Source organism: Bos grunniens, chromosome 5 (genome assembly GCF_055505025.1).
Source record: "Bos grunniens cultivar Pamir isolate PY7600 chromosome 5, Bosgru_T2T1.0, whole genome shotgun sequence".
Lineage (NCBI taxonomy): Eukaryota > Metazoa > Chordata > Mammalia > Artiodactyla > Bovidae > Bos > Bos grunniens.
In genome coordinates this window covers 72476566-72499157 of record NC_141169.1, presented here as the reverse complement: position 1 = coordinate 72499157, position 22592 = coordinate 72476566, and the positions used below count along the sequence as shown (strand labels likewise).

The following is a 22592-nucleotide window of genomic DNA, read 5'->3' as shown; positions in this document are numbered from 1 at the left end:
TAAGGCAAAACTCCTGATCATCCCTAAACCAAGCAGTACCTCCTGCCCCTAAAGTCTTCCAGCTCAGATCCCGAGGCCTCTTGCGTTCTTGCTCCATCTTCTCTGTTCTGTTACCTCTCTCTCTTTCTCCTTCCTGCCTTCTTCAGGACAGAGATCTAGGATATATTATTTAAAGTATATTCTGTGGGCTTTTTATAGACTACTAGAATTCTGCCTCTTAAAAAGTATATAAATAATAATAACTCTTTTATTTGGTGTCTATTAAATACCAACCACATTATATATGTATTATTTTCTTTTTTTAAATTTATTTATTTTACTTTACAATATTGTATTGGTTTTGCCACACATTGACTAGAATCCGCCATGAGTTTACACGTGTTCCCCATCCTGAACTCCCCTCTCACCATCCTCCCTGTACCATTCCTCTGGGTCATCCCAGGGCACCAGCCCCGAGCACCCTGTATCATGCATCAAACCTGGACTGGAGATTTGTTTCACATATGATGTTTTACATGTTTCGATGCCATTCTTCCATATCATCCCACCCTTGCCCTCTCCCACAGAGTCCAAAAGACTGTGCTATACATCTGTGTCTGTTTTGCTGTCTGGCATACAGGGTTATCGTTACCATCTTTCTAAATTCCATATATATGCGTTAGTATACTGTATTGGTGTTTCTCTTTCTGGCTTACTTCACTCTGTGTAATAGGCTCCAGTTTCATCCACCTCATTAGAACTGATTCAAATGTATTCTTTTTAATGTCTGAGTAATATTCCATTGTGTATATGTACCACAGCTTTCTTATCCATTCATCTGCTGATGGACATCTAGGTTGCTTCCATGTCCTGGCTATTATAAATAGTGCTGCGATGTACATTGGGGTACACGTGTCTCTTTTGATTCCTCATTGTGTATGCCCAGCAGTGGGAGTGCTGGGTCATATGGCAGTTCTATTTCCAATTTTTTAAGGAATCTCCACACTGTTCTCCATAGTGGCTGTACTAGTTTGCATTCCCACCAACAATGTAATAAGAGGGTTCCCTTTTCTCCACACCCTCTCCAGCATTTATTGCTTGTAGACTTTTGGATCGCAGTTATTTTGACTGGCGTGAAATGGTACCTCATTGAAACAATCTCATGGGATGGCAGTACTCCTTAAGATTTAAACAGGCATTTGACAAAAGAAAATATATAGAAAAGAGCCAATAAGCACACGAAATGGTGCCAGACATCATTAATCATCAGGAAAATGCAGATAAAAACTATAATGAAATATCAAATTAAAAAGCCTGACAATACAAGCTGTTGGCAAGGATATGGAGAAACAGGAACTCTCAAAAACTACCAATGGGAGTGTAAAATGGTACTACCTTTTTGGAAAATAGTTTGGCTCTTTCTTACAAAGTTAAATATATATGTACCATATAATCCAACTATTCTCCTATTACATTTTTTTCTCAAGAGAAATAAAACATGTCTACTAAATGACTTGTACAAGAATTTTCATAGAAATTTCATTCATAATAGCTCGAAACTAGAGACAACCCAAATCAACTGTTGAGTGGATAAACAAAATGTAGTATACCCACAAAATGGAATGCTTTTCAGGATGAAAAGTCATGAACTACTGAGAGATATGTATTAGTTTTCTATTCTTGGTAACAAACCACCACAAACTTATTGATGTAATATAATAGGTATTTGTTATCTCACAGTCTCTGTGGGTCAGAAGTGGCAGCGTGTCGATCTTGTGTTTTCTCATTCCAAGTCAAGAGTTCTTTGTACCACTAGAGCTGCCAGACTTTGTTAAAAGCCTTATAACAGATTTTAAGAGTTATCATTGCATTTTAAAATTTATCCATATGCATCAGAGTAAATGCGCTTAACAATGTTGTTCTCTTAAAACACATAATCCTATGAGTGAGCTCTTTGAAAGAACAATGTATGGTCATCCATGAAGATGAAGGCTTCAGAAGGTGTGTGTATACTGTTCATTGCTTGCCTTCTTTCTTGCCTCGTAAATCCTGGTTTATCCAGATCTTGGCCATGTACTTCAGGGAAGCATAGGCCTCTTCTAGTCCCAGCAGATGAATCTTGATTTGTTTCAGGCAGGTATGATCATTCTGTTCCCACTGAGAGAGATGTGTTTCGGAGAGAGGCTGAGATGCAGCTTTGACCACTGAGGTCAGAGAGACACCTGCCAGGGGATGCTGAAAACTACCAAGCTTCTTAAAAGCAGCAGAGGGAAGGGTTTTTCTCAAAGGTATAAGAGTGGGAACTTGGGAGCTACAGTGACTCACTGATGATATGAAGGGACAGTATGAGTACAAAAGTCCCCAAGAATATGAAGTAGAAGGACATGAAATATGTAAGTCCTTAAGGATGACAGTGAACCTCTGATTCCCTTGCCCTGGACTGCCCATCTCAGTAATGTAAGGAATACATTTTCTTTATTGCTTTGGTCATCGCTGTGATTTGCAGCCAAATGTATGCTTATATGTTCTTGCATACATAATATATAAGTAGATAATGTCAAATACTTTTCTTGCACCCAATTCCAGGTACAAAAATTCTTATAAGCCCTTGTATGCACTACAGTACATTCAAAATTAATGGCCGTCAGTTGATGTTATACATTATGTGAATGCTAAGATTAGTTTCATTCTTAGAAATGTTTGTTAACCACTGAAGATTAGGAAAACACCTTACTGTTGTTCTGTAGGGAATTGGTTAAGTAAATTAGGGTACAGCCTTATAATGAGATACTGATCAATACCATTTGTCCTGATACGAAGTGATTTCCAAGATATGCTGAATAGAAATACAAGAGTCGTAACAGTATACAGAAGACTTTGAAGTATGCAGTCGTGGAAAAACATCTGAAGTTCATTGCTGGACGGTGGTACAGGAAAGGACTGAACAGAACTTCTGCCGTATATGGGCCTGCTGAGGACATTAAGCGATCATGGGATAAAAGAGTATGCAGAGTGGTGGTGGATCAACAACATGGCAGTGGCTACAAAGCCAGTGTCTTGGGGCAAAAGCATCAGGGATTGTGTGGGTTTTCAGCAGGGCTGCTGTATGTGGTCTCATATACATGAGATGGTCTATTTTCAAGATACTAAAGCAATTAAAAAAATATTTGTGGAAACTTTGGCCTATCTCACAAATAAAGTGCTACTTACCTGTCAGCCCCAGTGATTAGCTAATATAACTACCAATTGTCAGGGCTCACCATGTGCCAGACACTGGCATCCCTGTGTTGGTAGATTTGGTCCTCCTAGATATGAGGTACGTATCATCATCATTGTCATCCTCCTTTTTTACAGATAGGTAAACAGAGGCACAAAAATTTTGACTGGTATCCTAGGATTATCAGTTCAGTTCAGTCCAGTTGCTCAGTCATGTCCGACTCTTTGCGACCCCATGAATTGCAGTACGCCAGGCCTCCCTGTCCATCACCAACTCCCGGAGTTTACTCAAATTCATGTTCATTGAGTTGGTGATGCCATCGAGCCATCTCATCCTCTGTCATCCCTTTCTCCTGCCCCCAATCCCTCCCAGCATCAGAGTCTTTTCCAATGAGTCAACTCTTCGCACGAGGTGGCCAAAGTATTGGAGTTTCAGCTTCAGCATCAGTGCTTCCAATGAACACCCAGGACTGATCTCCTTTAGAGTGGACTAGTTGGATCTCCTTGCAGTCCAAGGGACTCTCAAGAGTCTTCTCCAACACCACAGTTCAAAAGCATCAATTCTTCGGAACTCAGCTTTCAGCACAGTCCAACTCTCACATCCATACATGACCATTGAAAAAACCATAGCCTTGACTAGACATACCTTTGTTGGCAAAGTAATGTCTCTGCTTTTGAATATGCTATCTAGGGTGGTCATAACTTTCCTTCCAAGGAGTAAGTGTCTTTTAATTTCATGGCTGCAGTCACCATCTGTAGTGATTTTGGAGCTAAGAAAAATAAAGTATGACACTGTTTCCACTGTTTCCCCATCTATTTGCCGTGAAGTGATGGGACCAGATGCCATGATCTTAGTTTTCCAAATGTTGAGCTTTAGGCCAACTTTTTCACTTTCATCAAGAGGCTGTTTACTTCCTCTTCAATTTCTGCCATAAGGGTGGTGTCATCTGCATATCTGAGGTTATTGATATTTCTCCTGGCAATCTTGATTCCAGCTTGTGCTTCCTCCAGCCCAGAGTTTCTCATGATGTACTCTGCATATAAGTTAAATAAGCAGGGTGACAATATACAGCCTCGACATACTCCTTTTCCTATTTGGAACCAGTCTGTTGTTCCATGTCCAGTTCTAATTGTTGCTTCCTGACCTGCATATAGGTTTCTCAAGAGGCAGGTCAGGTGGTCTGGTATTCCCATCTCTTTCAGAATTTTCCACAGTTTATTGTGATCCACACAGTCAAAGGCTTTGGCATAGTCAATACAGCAGAAATAGATGTTTTTCTGGAACTCTCTTGCTTTTTCCATGATCCAGCGGATGTTGGCAATTTGATCTAGGATCATACAGCTTTTAAATGTTGGAACCAGGACTTCAAACAAAGTCCATGTCCTAAACAATTTACTAATTAACTTCTGGGGCTATTGAAAGGATTAAATACATTCATGTATGCTTAACTGGTATTGGCTTTAACCAGTGGTCCCCAAACAGTAGTCCACACATCAGCAATGCTAGATATTTGTTAGAAGTGGTACTTAAATTCTTAGACACGTTTCCCAGGTTTAGATAAACCTGGTTTTACATGTTGATATGTTCCTTGGTTGACATGAATATAAGCATTTATGCTGGTGGGACTTCGCTTATATCAGTTGAAAATAAGTCCATACCAGCTGAACCTTGAGGAAAGATACCTAAGTATTGTAGATGTACTTCCCTCCTTGCTTTCTTGTCCAACAGGTGTTTATGGACTCAGCAGGAATTATCCTGTGATCTATCAATGATGTCCTACATGGACCTAATGGGTACCAAGACCCTACCATTCCCGCGCTGGCTGTGTGATCTGTGCATGCCAACACTGGCTAAGTAATTTCTCCTCCCAACACAGTTGCTTCTTAGGAAAGAGATCTCAAACTCCTTCCTTCCTAGATAACAGATGCTTAGTAATGTTCTTTCACATAGTAGATGCTCAGTAATGTCTCTTGATGATGAAGTCATCGCAGTTCACCTGCTGACAGCTGTCTTTTTAGCAAAAAGCACCTAACAGGAGCTCCAACTGTTAAAATCACCTGGAAAGCTTCTAAAAACGCCAGCCTGGGGCCAATTATATCAGAATATCCAGGGGTAGGAGAAGAAGGGGAAGGATTAGGTTTGAGTAGTTTTGCAAGCTCCCCAGGTGATTTCAAGATGCAGCCACGATGGAGAACCCCTGAGCCAGAGTGAAGACGCCACATTGCAGAGTGTTCACCTGATGCACACCAGATCAGCAGAGGGCCACAGGTGGAGACCCGGTGGGGAAAGCCCAGATAGGCTGCCTCAAAAGCTGCCCTCCACTTCTTAGATTAGGCCTGTGAGCCAAGCTGGAAGCAGCCAGAATCCTGTCTTAAGAAGTTCCTGTGCACAATGGAAGGTGCAGCTGGAAGCACTTATGCTGGAAACCCTGACTGGGTAATAGTCCTGAAAGTATTGCCATATGTCTCCAGCAGGGAGGGCAGGGCCCACGCTTGTCCCTCCACCCCCTACAGCTTCCCTTCCACCAGCAGCTCGGTCATCACCCCTGGGAGCCCCCAGTGCAGCTTCATCAAATGATTTTATGGAGCATCTAGACTTTCCTTGCAGGAAGCCGGGCCCTGGAAATGCAGGTAAAAATCCAACATCACCCCAGTGGAGTTCACAGCCTAGAAGGAGAAATGAGCAGTGAATCAACAACTAGAATGGGACGTGATAAGTGTCAGGATGGAGAAAAGCACAGAAAGATAATAATAATGTGATTGATTGTGTGAGAGCTTTGGGGAGGAGGTTTGAGGGGGCTCCAGCAGTCTTCTGAGGAGAAGTTGTAGAAACATTGAGGCTTTTTTTTTTCCTTTTGAAATATTCATATATATTTTTTTAAGTTTGCAATAATTTTAAGCATAAAGTTGAACATACAAATTTAACAAATATTAATATTTTGCTATATTTACTTCAGATCCTTTAAGAAAACAGTTCTAAACTATTTCAAGCATAGTAGAAGTTGAGAGAATAATATAACAAACACCCATGTATTGAGGTGGTCTGGTGAGGGGCCAGGCTTCAGGGCTCTGCAGTGGGACATTGGAGAGGTGACTTAACCCTTTTGTTTCTTTGTCTTATTAAAACAAAAAAACTACCTCTACAGGTAATTGTCAGGATTAATTAAGGTAAAGCTCTTTAAAAGACAAAAGTTCCTCACACACACTATGTGCTTAATAAACATTAACTATTGTTATTTATGTACTCATGACCCTGCTTGTCAAATCCACATTCTGCTGCATTTGTTTTATAAAGTGGGCTTCCCATGCAGTGCTAGTGGTAAAGAACCTGCCTGCCAATGCAGGAGATAAAAGAGATGCAGGTTCCATCCCGGGGTTGGGAAGATCCCCTGGAGGAGGGCATGGCAACTCAGTCCAGTATTCTTGCCTGGAGAATCCCATGGACAGAGCAGCCTGGAGGGCTACAGTCCATGGGGTCACAATGAGTTGGACATCATATCGTAGCTGTTTTTAAAGACCCTTCTGTGCACACTTCCCTGTTCTAACTGCTAAGGAAGAATAAAGGTTAGCTAGGAGGTCAATGTCGAAACGTCCACTGCAGGATACAGGGCAGGGGAGAGCCTGACTTCTGAGAAAACCCTCCAGTGTGGTCAGAAAGGAAGGTGATGGAAGGAGGCAGGAGAGGTGCTCGGTGTGTCAGCGGGGGCCGGGATGAGCCCATTTCCCTCCAGAGAGGACCCACCCAACTCTTTTCTGTCTCTCAGGAAACCCCTGGGGTCCCTTTTAATGGCTCCTTTCAAAAAAACACATGGGTAAGTAACCTCACCCATGCTTGCTCCTCAGCCTGGAAAATTCCACCCTGTACAGGCTAGCTTTAAGAGAAGAGAGTCCCAGGGGAGCTGCAGGAAGGGGGCTTAGGTGCCCTAAGTACCCTGGAGGCAGGAAATGAGTGAGTGAGGGCTGTAGCCGGGCCTGAAGCACTCAACCCCCCTTGGCCCCAAGTCTGTTTCAGTGAACAGTTAGCTTGGGGTAGAACTCCATGGGAACTATGCACCCTACCCCTACCGGTTGGACACTTTTGCTGCCTGAGCTGATGGAACCCCCTGACCCGTTGAGTAGTTAGCCTGATCAGAGGCACACATGGGGTTCATCAGGCACAGACATTTGTGGACAGGGCTTGGGGACAAGTGTGTACTCGCACCCAGTCTCGGTTGGAAATGTGCTCTCCCGTCACTCCTCAGCAACACCATCATTTTTTATCTAACAATGGGCTTTCCTCCCTGCCCCCCTCCCCTGTGCATCTCCGGCATCCGCTCCAACCCTGCTGAGGAACAGCTGCTTGGAGGCCCGTCTCTCATCAGCTGCCTTATCTCCCTGATGAATAATGTTCCCCTTCCCGCAGAGGCAGCCTGGCAGGAGGCCCACCCCCAGGGAGAAGCAGGCTGCTGACGGGCCCTGGAGCCCAGGCAGCTGTCAAAGAGTGGGGTGCTCCCCTGGGCCCTCAGATGGTAGGGACTGAATCCCTGCCTCATAGAGCCATGCCACCCGAGGCTCCACGACCATGGAGAGCTGCACCTCACCAACCCAGCCATTCTAAGCACACCTCACACCATTTTGATGCAGTAACCAGTCTGGGTGCCAAGGAGACAGAGGTCCATGGGTCCTGCTCCACAAGGGTAGGTACTGCTTATGGGAAATGTGATTTGTACTTCATGGTACAGAGTTCTGTGTTTCATAGTTCTGTGACCAAGAGAGTGCATTGAACCTCTCCAGGTCTCGCTTTTTCCCATCTGCAAAATGGGCTAATAATAGTGCTGTGTAGATGCTGTGGTTTTCTGAGACCCCCTTTGCCAGCTAGTGTACCAGTCCCAACGCTGTGAGTGCCATGGTAACAGATATACCTCTGGTCTTCTCCAGAGCCTTTGGCTTAAGGTATTAGCATCCCTGAGGCATCTGAAAGGCTATCTCCTTCTGCCACCCTCCCTCTCCCTCTCCCATCAGCCACGTTGGTAACTGACTAATGCTGGGGACACAGAAGGTGAACCTCTTTCCTCAAGATGGGATAACTCCATGGGACTGTGCTCCAGAAATCTCTACAAATCAAGCCAAGACTAGACCTTAGCCATGACTACATCCATCCTCAGCCCTTTCCCCTTCCTGTCCTACTTCTCTCACCCACTTACCCACTCAAGAGCACCTTCTTCCTCCTCCATGGATCATAGGCTTTGGAAGACTGTTTCAGGAACCACTTCTAGGGGACCCAACCCAAGACAAGTACCCACTTCACAGGAGCTCTGTGTGAGGATTCAATAAGATAAAGCTTAAAAATCCCTGTGTGGGTGCCTGCCACTCAGCAAGTACCAAATAGCCAGTGATTCTGATTCTTATAAACTACTGCTATGTGACAGGATGTCACAAGGAAACTCGGGCAGATACGCCAGAGAGGTGGGTGTTGAAAGCCTCAGTTCCAAGACTGGAGTTGGACGCAGGGCCCTAGGAGGTCATGTAGCCAAACTGTCCTTTACAGTGAGGAAACTGAGGCCCAGAGAGGAGAAGCTGAGGTGTCGGAGGCCCACAGCAAGTCGGGAGCAGAGCTGGTACTAGACTGCGCCACGCTTCCCACCCCTTGCCCTCCCACTCACCCTCCTTGCTCTTTTGGTGTCTTGAGATGCTGTGTCCCTGCTAGTTGTTGAAGTGCTGCTGACTTTAGATGGGCCAGGACTCTGGGAAGGGAAGTTGGAGCACACTCCCAATTCCACACACATGGCCCTGAGCACCTACTAGTACTGGACACCTGCCGGGCGCTCAGAGGCTTGGCATTACATACGGACATACCACCTCCTCGTCATTCAGAGATCTCACTGTTTTTAAAGTGTGCGTGTGTGTGTGTTGTTTAACGTTTATCCCAGGAAGTAAATAATACCAGCCTATTCTACAAGGAACATTTTATTGACAGAGCTTTGAAAGAACAGTAAGAGCAGATAGATGGGAAAGAACATTCCTGGACTCACTTTTTATCATATTAAATAAGAAGGATGTACTTAACTTTCATAATAGTCTCTTTCAATAGCCTGCTGTCCTTGTTTTCCCCAAGTATGTGTTGAATTACAAAGGTGAGACAGATTGTGGCTTCTGGATATAGCTGGAGTCCTGTGGGGTTGAAGTATAGAGTGCATATTATTATCCATGTGACCAACCCAGGCTTCCCTGGTGGCTCAGCAATAAAGAATCTGCTGCAATAGAACCAAATATTCACTATTAATTCATTTAAAAAAAATTCCTGGGGAACTTTTAATTGTCAACTTTTGCTTAGATATAAGAAGCAAATGTAAATATGAATATCAAAATCTGTAAAACTTAGAGAAAATTATGTACTGCAATAATAGTAAAGGTTCTTAAATAAAAACTGTGATATACTTAAAAAAAAAAAAAAAAAGAATCTGCCTGCAATGCAGGAAACCTGGGTTCTATCCCTGAGTCGGGAAGATCCCCTGGAGGAGGGCACAGCAACCCACTCCAGTATTCTTGCCTGGAGAATTCCATGGACAGAGGAGCCTGGTGGGTTGCAGTCCATGTGGTCGTAAAGAGTTGTACAGAACTGAAAGACTGAGCATACACGTCCATGTGACCAGAGATGACCACAGTGGAACTGGAGAAGTAGACTTTTTAAAATCAAACCAGACTCAGGATACTGTGTTGGTGATACGGCAATTGGGCTTGAATCTGCACACAGGAGACAGCATCTAAAACCAGGAGAGCAACATACTCAGATGTGTGTCCCATAAAAAATGTCTCTGGGCAATGTGGAGAAGAGACTTGAAAGGCGGGGTAAGAACCCTGCCCCCAGATAGAGGCAGTGTTGGACAGGTGAAGAGTTAACTAGGAGACCACAACCTGTGAGCAGTTAGGAGATGCTGTGTGAGGAGTTTCCATGTGAGCCGAACCCCCTGAAGGTATGGGAATAGAGGATGGGGAGAAATCATGAGGAGGTAGGATTTGAATTGGAATTTTTGAGGGGCAGTTTCCTAAGCATGGGCTTCCCTTGTGACTCAGCTGTTAAAGAATCTGCCTGCAATGCGGGAGACCTGGGTTTGGTCCCTGGGTTGGGAAGATCCCCTGGAGAAGGGAAAGGCTACCCACTGCAGTATTCTGGCCTGGAGAATTCCATGTACCGTATGGTCTATGGGGTCACAAAGAGTCAGACACAACTGAGCAACTTTCACTTTCACGTGGGCTTCTCTGGTGGTTCAGATGGTAAAGAATCTGCCTGCAATGCAGGAGACACTAGTTTGATCTCTGCATTGGGAGGATCCCCTGAAGAAGGAAATGGCAACCCACTCCAGTATTTTTGCCTGGGAAATTCCATAAACAGAGGAGCCTGGTGGGCTCCAGTCCATGTGGTCACAGAGTCAGACATGACTGAGCAAGTAACACACTTCCTAGGCATAGGAAGTTGCATGGACAGAGCACAGTATGAATGGATGGAAGATGAGCGTGGGGGCAGCAGGGCCATGGACCTTGGTGTAAGGACATTCTAGGAGCAAGGAGGAGATGGAGCTAAAAGGAAGCCCAGGCCACTTACTGTAGAGCACTGAGCCGCCAGGGAAGAAGTTGGAACTCCTGCCTGTGGGCAGTGAGGCTGCCAGGGGTTTGAACAGCAGAGTGGCAGGAGGGAACCATTATTTCAAGATTAGTGCAGGAGTGGAATGTAGATGAGGGTGGTGGTGGAAGAGAGGACCCCTCCTCCCCAAGTTGGAGACCATACACTACTAGCTTTCAGGTCACATGTCTTATCTAGAAAACTTTGGTCTGCACATAGAATGTGGCCCCATGTTTTTTTAAAATGAAAGATTTTACAAAAAAAGACTTCACATAAAAGGCAGGTTTCTGGCTTCATTTGAAAACCAGAGGATTTGGTAAGACTGACCCAGTATTTCCATGTGGCCACCACATGCTGGACTTGGGTCACAGTTGTCCTCCGTAGGTGGAGCCTTGAGTCTCATTGGAGTTTTCCCCATAGCAGTTCTGCTTTATTTATTTTTGGTGTATGATTAAAAAAAAATTTTTTTTTTTTTTTGATGAGCCATCAGCCTTTAAGTTACTGAGAATTTCTTACAAATATCTAGAATTGGACTTCTTTAGAAAGTCATTAGGGCCACCTGGGACCTTGTTCCTAGGTGGGCTTAGCAGCTAGAGCAAAAGCTGTTTTCTATTTTCACCAGCGCCCACTTCCCCCAGCTCTTCACAGAGGCCTGCGTTAGCTGCCGTCTATCATAAAGATTGTGTTCTCCTACAGGAAGATGAAACGTTTCTAGTGTTCAAGTCGTTATCGAAAGTGGGAAAATGAAAGAGTAAGGGGCATGCATGCTTCTAAAAAGAAGGAAGAAAAGTTATGACCAACCCAGACAGCATATTAAAAAGCAGAGACGTTACTTTGCCAACAAAGGTCCATCTACTCAAAGCTGTGGTTTTTACAGTAGTCATGTATGGATGTGAGTTGGAATATAAAAAAGCTGATTGTAGAAGAATTGATGCTTTTGAACTGTGGTGTTGGAGGAGACTCTTGAGAGTCCCTTGGTCTGCAAGGAGATCCAACCAGTATATTGGTGTTTTTTTTCTTTTTCCAACCAATATATTCTAAAGGAGGTCAGTCCTTAATATTTATTGGAAGGACTGATGCTGAAGCTGAAACTCCAATACTTTGGCCACCTGATGAGAAGAGCTGACTCTTTGGAAAAGACCCTGATTTTGGGAAAGATTGAAGGCGGGAGGAGAAGGGGATGACAGAAGATGAGCTGGTTGGATGGCATCACCATCACGATGGACATGAGTTTGAGTGAACTCCGGGAATTGGTGATGGACAGGGAGGCCTGGCGTACTGCAGTCCATGGAGTCACAAAGAGTCGGACACGACTGAGTGACTGAACTGAGCTGGACTGAACTGATGCTTCTAGAAAAGGTTGGAGAGAGCGTTGTAGAAATGAAGACTGTTGCTGTGTTTAATTTCAAAGAGAGTATCTGTTAGAAGAAGACCACTAAGGACACTGCTAGCAAAGACGGCTCACTCTACTGGCCTGATGTTACCTGCTTGGGCTCTGCTGGCATTTAGCTTGAGAATCCCTGGGACAGAGACCATGAGGTCACATCACACTTGGCTTTCAACAGTCTGGATTCTGAGCTTCAAAGAGGATTGAGAGGAGGAACTTGTGACTGGGATTAGGAGATAAGGAAGTGTGTTGAGGTGTGGTGAGATGTCCTGAGCCTAAGGCAATGGGAGGGAAAACCAGAGTGAGAGAGGGGAGCTGGGTACAGGAAAACACCCTAGACACTTCGGGAGTGGGGAGCGGCTCCTTACGTGGGGGGTCAGAGAGAAGACTCACAGATGACTTCAGGGTGATAGATCCTGGGTTGCTGTGGGCCTGGGGGTACTTTGACAGAAGTCAGGAGATCCTCAAAGGGGGAGCCTGATGACTTCGGGTCCAGGAAGGGTGAATTTGAGGTTATAAGGATGATGCTGGTGGCACACTGGTTATGCACATCAACTTGAAGCGCTCCGGTCCATGTGGAACTTGTTCTTACTGTGCTTAATCTCCCAGTGCCTTAGTTTCTTTTTAAAAATTATTCCTTCTCTACTTTTATTTTGGACTTCCCTGGTGGCTCAGCCGGTAAAGCGTATGTATGTCTACAATGCAGGAGACCCGGGTTCGATCCCTGGGTTGGGAAGATCCCCTGGAGAAGGAAATGGCAACCCACTCCAGTACTATTTCCTGGAAAATCCCATGGACAGAGGAGCCTGGTAAGCTACAGTCCATGGGGTCACAAAGAGTGGGACGCAACTGAGCGACTTCACTTTACTTTTATTTGTATTTATTTTTAATTAAAATATAGTTGACTTACAATATTACATCCGTTTTAGATAAAGAACTCAGTGATTTGATATTTTTATGAATTAGTGATGATTTCTTGAAAAATAAGATTATTGATAGTCTCCTTCTTATAGGATCATTGTGAGGATTAAAAAGAACATAATTTTTTTAAAAAGAACATAATTAAAAGCCTACAAATGACTCCTGGGACAGAGGAGGTGCTCTATAAATCTGAGTCATTTCCACTATTGCCTGTGAGGACAAGGTGGGTGAACCAACTGAAGAGAGGTGATTTTCCAGGGCAGGGAACCAACCTTGTGCCTTGGAAAAGAGCCAGTCAGGGTAGAAGAAACAGTGAGGAGCCGGGAGGGAACAGCTGGGAAGCAAGGGGAGAGCATCTTCAGTGCAGGGCAGATGGTAATCCCGCTGCAGAGGACCAGGGTGAATTTGCCCCCAGAGAACTCTTGGCAATGCCTAGAGACATTTCTAGTTGTCACTGCTGGGCCTGGGGGTGCTATTGCATCTATTGGGTAGAGGCCAGTGATGGTCCCAACACCCTACAATGCATAGGACGGCCTCCCACAACGAAGAATCATCCAAGTCCAAGGTCAATAGTGCAGAGAGTGGGAAACCCTTCTCCAGAGCCAACAGCTTCCAGGTTTGACTCATGGTTCCAACAACAACAGCTATGGGACCTCGGCAAGTTCCTTAACCACTGTGTGCCTCAGTTTTCTTATCTGGAAAATGGAGATGAAAATAACAGCTCCTTGAATGAGTCAAGATATACGGAGGGCTTAGAATAGAGGCTCACTGAACATTAGCTGTGATCAGAAATCAGGGAAAGGGAGGGTATAGCAGAATGCATTTGATCTTGGAGTTTGGCTTTTAGGAATGACCTCAGTGTGAGTTCACTAAGGTCGAAAGGGGAGTGGCAGCTGGATGCAGAGGGTGGTGGAGATGGGTATGTGGGAACTGGGGCTGTAGGCACATACTGTAGCAATGGGAAAGAGTGGAGGCGGGGCTAGTTATGGCTGCCAGCCCTAGTGAAGGGGATTGTTTTACCTTCAGTTACTTGTTTATGCCAACTAAAATTTTGGTTAATGTCCAAACCATGGTATAACAAAAACGGAAATTTTCAAAACAAAATTACCTGTAGCCTCACCACCTTAACAAATGAGCAATGTTCCATCTTCCCTCCAGTCTTGTCATGTCTATGGTGCTTTAGTCATAACACAGATTCTCTTTTCTATTGTTTTATGTCTGGTGAAATGGTCCCATAAGCATTTTCCATAATGTTACATCATTGTTACATTTATCATTTTTTTCCAAAAATGAAGATAAACCTCGTTGTTGTTTCATAGTTGTAAAAATGCTTTGTACTCTTTTTTTTTTTTAATATACAGATAGTACAAAAAAGTCTGAAGAGAATGTAAACCCCCCCCATTTCCCATCCCACCCTTCAGAGATAGCCAGCTTAGTGCTTTTGCTGAACATCCTTCCAAATAAATCTCCATACACTTATCTATGTGTTGATTTGTTAACTCTTTTACATAAAGTTCCGTAAGCATTACTTAACTGTCATTCATTTTCAGCCTTGAAGCAAAGGTTTTCTTATTGTTGGAGTCAGGGTTGTTTTTTCAGGAAGTGAGGAGGGGGCTGTGGATGGATATGCAGAAGAAGAAAGAAAGCCAGGAAGCTGCTAGAAAGAGGAAATACTGCGGGTGTGCAGAGTATTTGTTTCCTGAGGCTGCTATAACTAAGTGCCAGAGGCTGGGCAGCTTACACAACAGAAGTTTATTCTCTCCTGGTTCTGAAGCCAGGAAGTCTGCAATCAAGGTGTCAGCAGGGCCATGCTCCCTCTCAATCATCTAGCTGAGGATCCACTCCTGTGTCTTCCTCATTTCTCGTGGTTGCCAGCAATCCTTGACATTCCTTGCCATGTTGGCAGCAATCCTTGACATTCCTTGATGTGTCAACTCATTGCTCTAATCTTTGGTTCCATTGTCACATGGCGTTCTCCTCTTCCTCTCTCTGTCTGCATCTAGATTGACCTTCTCTTATAAAGATCTAGGCATTGGGTTAGGCACTCTACTCCAGTATGACCGCACCTTAACTTGATTAAATCTGCTAAGACCTGTTTCCAAATCAGGTCACACAGCCAGGAACAGGGCTCAGGACTTCGATGTATCTTTTGGGGGCTTACAGTTCAACCCATAACATGTGGGATCCTCAGGGTGATGGAGAAGAAGGATGGAGCAAGGGTGGAGTCACAAGAACTTCTCTGAAATGAAAAGGAGAAGAGACTGAGATAAAGAGACCGATATTCTGATGCTTAGAAGGGAGACGAGGAAGTCTCCTTCCTCCAGCAACTCGTGTCTATGTTTTATTAACCTCCTAGTAGTTTACAAAGAGAGCCCCGAGACTCAGAGAGAGCCTGGTTGTGTGTAAGCGCCGCCGGGCTTCCCCCTGCCGCCGTCGCGCCATGTGGCTGGCGGCTGCCATGTGGGCCCCGCCAACCCCACTGCGGCCTCCTGCTGTCCGCTCCTCGCCAGATTGCTGGTCGGCCACCACCTCGTTTCTCTTCTGCCTGGACTAATTTCTTGCAGTCCTCGGGCTGGCGGCAAGCATCGCGAATTCCTAAAGCCCTTCCATATGGCCCAGTCAAGGCTCTGCATCTGCCTAGCACACACGTCTCCTCTGTTCTGCCCTTGCTGCACAGTACTGGTCCATAGCCTTCAGGAGCGTGCATTCCCCTTTGCTTTTCCTCAGGACTCCTGTTATGGCTGGTGTGCTCAGTTCTCTTGGTTTCCTTCCCATAGATTTGGTACCTGAGGTGGTATTTTCAGAGGTGGAGGGGGATGGGGAAGGAGTGTGAGAAATGGGAGAAGTTCGGAGGACACCTGAAGTTTCTGCTGGTGGGTACAGATATCAAAAGCCCAGAGCCTTCCCAGCCATGGCTGGAGTCACGTCTGGCTTTGATGGGTCAACATGTGACCAAAGTTAGCAACACTGTCCCTTAGTCAGCCTGGGTCTTTCAGAAAAGTGACTGACAAAATAGCAGTCAGGTGGCTGAGAATAACGAGGCTTCTGCATATTAACTTAGGCCCCAGGTAAAGCCCAGTCAAAATCTTTTCTGGCCACTGCAGGCTTCTGCATATTGAGGGAATTATTAAGCTTCTCCAGTGATGAAAAGTGACTCAGCCTTTGGCCCCCCACTTCTTGACACTGCCTGGAGCACCTGGTAATCTCCCAGCAATGCATCACCTGTCCCGTCTCTACCATTTAATTGTATGTTGTCCTTGATTTACTCTCTAACATCGAATGCCGCTTCTGAGAAAAGACCTGGGGTCAGAAACCCATATAACATAGCTCATTTTAAGTCTAAGGAATAAGAAAACCCAGGTACAGCCTCTAGCCAGGATGTGCCAGCTTGTGTGGGACTGAAGGAGGCCTTCTTGCTCAGGCATGAAAGACACAGGACATGTGCCCAGAGGGCCTGTGGAAGCAGAAGAGCGGGAAGGGGTTCACGAGATTCGTTGGGAATGTTCACCCAACCATATCTCTTGCCACCACCTCATTAGACTTTATACCCCTGCCATGTAACCAATTACAGACTTTGCCACTTCCTCCCAATACCAGTCAGAGCAATAGTGAGGGCAAGCACCAGACCCAATTTAAACCAGTGTAGGCAAAATAGAATACTTAACAGCTCAAGTGGGAAGATCCCCTTGTAGCTCAGTTGGTACAGAATGTGCTTGCAATGCAGGAGACACGGGTTCGATCCCTGGGTCAGGAAGATCCCCTGGAGAAGAAAATGGCAACCCACTCCAGTATTCTTGTCTAGAGAATCCTATGGATAGAGGAGCCTGGAAGGCTACATGAGGTCACAAGAGTTGGACATGACTTAGTGACTAGACCACCACCAATAGCACGGGTAACTCAGAAGATAAGGGTGGCTCCAGTGTCAGGCTCAGGAGGATTCAGGGGCTCAGTGAGGCAGACAGGCTTGGTCTCCCTGTTACAGGTGGGGTCCTTTCATGGAGCAGGAAAACGCTGTCTGTCAGCCCAGGTGATGTCACTCAAGCTTAGCTGGCCACTCAAGGAGGATTGTGACAACCCTTTTGACATCAGCAATGCAATCCTTAGACCAGTTACTGCCAAGAGGAAGCCAGTTCTCTGATTGGAGAGAATTTTATTATGGAGTCTATTTCCCCCCAAAAGAGAAGGATACTGAGCAAATAAAACCGATCACAGACCACTATCTTCTCACTTCAGGGATCCCTGAATTCAGTTGCAGGTGCTGTTCCCTCCACCTGGAAACCCTTAAAATCCTGTCCATGTGACAAACCCCTACCTTCCTTTCTTGACCCGAGCCCTCTGGCACACACGCATCCACACCCTCCCCAGGGAGAGTTGGACCACCTTAGTGTTTTGTATTTGCCTCTGTTGTTTCACTCACTCACTCTTTCATTTGTTCTTTTAGCAAATCCTTATCCTTTAGCATTGCACCCACCTCCTCTCGGACTGTAAGTCTTGTGAAAGCAGGAATGATGTCCCAGTCATCCTAGGATTTCCAGCCTCTACAGTGGTGCTTGGCCCACTGTCAGGTCCTGAAACTGCTGACTACATCCTTGGATGGTGGGGTGACATGCAGGATGTGGCTATTCCCTGACTGGACAGAGAACCTTGGGTGCTGGGTGTGGAGGGAGGAACTGCATGCTGGTGTCTCTAATTTTTCACCTTCCATGCAAATCCCAGGCTGTGTGGAAGACAGTGTGCATTCTGTGCAGCAGACAATGGCAGAATTTGAACTGTCACACATGCTTGATTTGCTCTGATACAGTACTTATGGAGAATGTTTATTTCTCACATATTGTGTCTGAAGATCTTAAGCAGTCATGGGGTCCAACTTGCATGTCCTAGGGTTAAAAATTTCTTGGTGATGCTAACGTACCTCCAGGAACACAGGACTCATTGTAAAGCAGCCGACTGGCTATTAGGGTCCACGTGTTAATTTCCTGGCTACTTTGGCCATCAATCCTATTTCTCTTCTCTAGGACCACAATGAGAGACCATTCGTTCCTTTTTCTACTTTGCATTCACTCATTCTTTCATAATAGTAGTGTTAGTCACTCAGTTGTGTCCGACTCTTTGCAACCCCGTTGACTGTATTTGCCAGGCTCCTCGCTCCACTGAATTCTCCAGGCAAGAACACTGAAGTGGGTTGCCTTGCCCTCCTGCAGGGGATCTTCCCAACCCAGGGATCCAAGCCAGGTCTTCCTCACTGTGGGATTCTTTACCGCTCTGCCACCTGGGAGGCCCTCCTCCTTTCATGTGTTCGAGCGTGCATTAACTTCATCATTCGTTTAAAACTACTGGTAAGGACCTGGGCAGGTCCCCTGTTCTCATTGAGCTGACATCTTTAGAGGGGAGAGACAAACAATAAACAACTAAATATGTAAACTTGAGAAATACAGTTGTCGTAAGAGCTGTGAAGAAAATAGGGCAATATGAGCGTTGAAGAAAATTTCAGTAGAGCTAATAGGACAGGTGTCCTTCAGGAAATGAATTTAAGCCAATAAGTGACAAGAATGAGGCAGCCACACACCATTTGGGAAAAGAGCCTCCAGGAAAAGAAATTAAAGGGAGGAGCAGTTGTCAGCATGGTTTTGGTGAAGGTGCTGCTGCTGCTAAGTCACTTCAGTCATGTCCGACTATGACCCTGTGGACCATAGCCCTCCAGGCCCCTCTGCTCATGGGATTCTCCAGGCAAGAATACTGGAGTGGGTTGCCGTGCCCTCCTCCAGGGCATCTTCCTGACCCAGGGATCAAACCCACCACTCTTACACCTCCTAAATTGGCAGGCAGATTCTTTATCACTTGCGCCAGCTGGGACGCCCTTGGTGGAGGTGAGGGAGGAGTAAAGTAGAAATGAGATGAAGAGGCAGGCAGGGGCTTCGCAGCCGAGGTAAGGAGGTGAGCGTTTGTCATCAGAAAGACGGAAGCCTTCTGAGGGTTTTGAGCATGGAGCTGATGTATAATTTTAAAAGAGCACTTGGAATATGGAAGCTTGAGGTAGATTCTCAAATCATGGAAGACAAAGTGGAGGTTGCTACTACTTTATTTCAAAGAGTAAGAGAGATGTGGTTTAGAGGTGAGTTCTAGGTGCTCTAGAGAGACAGCACCGTAATATCCGGGACTAGAGTTGGAGCATCCTGAGACAAGGCATCAGAGTGTGGCCATTGGAAGACTTTTACTTCCTCCCAGAGCAGAGTGGAGACCCCAGAGTGAGGCACCGAGCATGCCAGCACCGTTGTGTGGGAAGGAAACTACACTGCTGGGAAGAGGGTGTGTCGCGCTGTCGGAACCGCGGCCCCAGGGGACCCTCGGAGCTTCAAAGCAGAGAGCAAAATCAAAAGGGAAAGACTCGGGGAATGGAGAATGTGTTCATATATTTTGTTAAGATTCACAGTCATAAATAAAAAGACAACCGACTAGTAAAAACATTACCGCACATGACAGATGAAGGCACCGTCAGAGCTCATGTCAATGAGGAAACAGGGAGACCCCATTATTTTTTCCAGTGAGGAAAGATGTGAGAAGACTTCTACAGTAAAGAAAGTACATACGGTTATTAAAAGTATTCAATCTTACTAAAATCATAAAAATACAAACTGAAACAGAAATGGGGTGCAGGGTATATTTGATAATGGTTTATCAAATTGAAAATTGTATTTTGTAAAAACTGCTGAACTGGTGAGGCTGCAGTGAGACAGACACTGGCATATGCCCTGGTGTTGGGAACATTTAAAAAGGGGTGGTTTTCTGAGCACCTTTAAAAAAGTTCATACCCTTTCACCCAACAGTTCCATTTAGACATTATCTTAAAGAAATAATTTTAAATGAGGTCAATTTGTGTGCAAAGATGTGCATGTGTGAAATATTGGAAAGATGCTACTTGATAATAATAGATGATTGGTTGGCTTAATAGTATATCCATTCAGTGCACTATCAGGAAGCCATTATAAATGATACTTCTGAAGATATTTTGATAGGGAAAATATAATATGTGAAAAACAGAAAAATCATAATTAATAGAAAACATAAAATGAATTATGAGTATGAATGCATATTATATACATAAAATAGATTATTGAGTCATAATGTACACATAAGAAAACACAAATAATATGTGCTTATTATTCTAAAGTTTATTAGAATTTTCTGTGTTGAGAATTGCAGGTAATTTTGTTTCTGTTCTCCAAGGGTGGTTTGGGTTTTTTTTGTTTTTTTATTTGCACAATGAGCATATATTATTTTTAAAATCAGATAAAAGTAGAAAGTGTTTATAAGTCAGTGCTCCCTTTGGTCATCAGATCCCTGTTAGAGACACTGCGTCACCCCTCCTTCCATGGCTGTTGCTGTGAGATACTGCAGAGTGCAGGGCAAAGGAGGGGCGGCAGGAGGAAATGAGGGACGTGGTACAGCCTCCTCCTGAGCCGTGGTGTTGCCGGGTGACCTGGGACACGTCACTGCCTGGCTATAGGGCTCCGTTTCCCCGTCTGTAACATGCATTGGTGGAACTTGTTCATCTCTAAGAATGCAGCAGGGATGTAGGCATAGCAGCTCCAAGGTTCTAGCCAACCCCAACCCTAACCACAGTCACATCACTGACTGTTTCTGTGAGTAAATGCCACCCACACTCAGATGTCACCGTCCACATGGCCACCTTCAGGATCAGTTACAGCTTAGCCAGGGACACTCTTGCCCTTTTCTTTGGGAATGGGATGTGATGTTTATGTACATCATTCATTCCTTCAACATGTTCTTGTAATGACCCTGATCCTGGGGGCAGGCACCATAAGGCCCAAGCTCAGAGCAATTCAAAAAGTGTCTTTCCTGGGGGCAAGTCTTTTCCCTTTGAGAGTTATTTTAATTTATATTTGAATTATTTTAAAGAACTACAGTGTATTTGAAGCTAAGTGTCTGTGTGTGGATGAGTCAGAGGGATCGCACCATTTTAAGTGTAAACCACCTACCTACTGTGAGTCTTGATTTTCTCTGAACTTAGAAGTGAGGAATCCAGGAGCAGGTGGATCCTTGGCAGTGTGAATGAAACACTGTGAATCTACCTGGATCCTTGTGACAGAGGGTAGAGCATGTGGACTTGGAGTCAGATGACCTGTGTTCAAACGTGGCTCTCCTGCTTCCCAGCTTTGTGATTTGGGGAAGTTCACACCGTCTCTGACTTGCAATGTGTTCCCATCTATAAATTGGAGAAATAGTGCTGACCTTACTCTGGTCTGCTTGTGAGCTTCAGTCAGGATCTTATCTCCAGAGGGACCTGGCAGAGCCTGGCATGTTCTCAAGCCATGGCATCACTACTCTTGCTGCTTTCCAGAGGTTGCCACTTGAAAGGGACAAGAAGCGTTGAAGACGCACTAGAAGGAAACTGCACTGCACCATCATTGTGATCCAGGGCCATGAGGCTGTACAGCCCCGGCCCTGCCATTTACCTGCAGTGTGTCTTTGTGAGCAAGTGACCTGGTCTTCCTGAGCCTCTGGTGCTCATCTGTGAGATGGAATTGACAGCAGCAGCATCCACATCCCAGGGCAATAGTGAGGACTGAGTAACTTGTGTATCCGCCATAGTGCCTAGTAAAACCACAGTATGTTCACTGAATTGTTTGATATGTTTTTTTTTTTCCATTTGCCAATTAAATACTTGTTCAGTATAAAAAATCTAGAAAACAACCTTAAAAAGAAATAAAGTGTGAGTTGTTTTCAGTCCTTTTACTTTGCAGTTGCTGTGTGTTTGCATCTGGTCTTCCTCATCCCCACCCCCCCACCCTGTCCCCGTTCTGAATGGAGGTGCCATCCCCAGCAGGCTTTGGCTTGGTGTCCTGATTGTCCCGTCAGCCCATTAAGTATGTAACACTGCTGTTGGTCCCTCTCTTGGCAGATCCTTCAAGCCGGACTTCATCCTTGTCCGCCAGCACGCCTACAGCATGGCCCTGGGCGAAGACTACCGCAGCCTGGTCATCGGCCTCCAGTATGGAGGGCTGCCTGCCGTCAACTCCCTCTACTCTGTCTACAATTTCTGCAGCAAGCCCTGGGTGGTAGGTGCAGGGCCAACCTGACTCAAAAGGAAGGGGGAAGCAGGGACTGGCCTCCTGGCCCTGAAATGGACCCATTCCCCAGCAGGGAGGCTCAGTAATGAAGGGAGTCTTTTATTTAAAGCAACCGAATAAACAACTTGGATCCCAAACCCCTTCCTGTAGTTATTACCTAACAGATGTTTTATAGCATGGGAGAAGGCAATGGCACCCCACTCCAGTACTCTTGCCTGGAAAATCCCATGGACGGAGGAGCCTGGTAGGCTGGAATCCATGGGGTTGCTAAGAGCCAGACACGACTGAGCGACTTCACTTTCACTTTTCTCTTTCATGCATTGGAGAAGGAAATGGCAACCCACTCCAGTATTCTTGCCTGGAGAATGCCAGGGATGGCGGAGCCTGGTGGGCTACTGTC

General features: G+C 45.3%; 1 protein-coding gene across 3 annotated transcripts in view; it reads left to right on the top strand.

The window, feature by feature from the left end:
- The window catches only part of SYN3 (synapsin III), a 496131-nt gene that overhangs the window by 123970 nt on the left and 349569 nt on the right, over nt 1-22592 (top strand). For all 3 annotated transcript variants that reach the window (XM_086401179.1, XM_086401180.1, XM_086401182.1), the window contains exon 5: nt 22024-22180. In XM_086401179.1, the coding sequence (XP_086257305.1) occupies nt 22024-22180 (157 nt within the window). The remainder of the gene's footprint in view (nt 1-22023; nt 22181-22592) is intronic.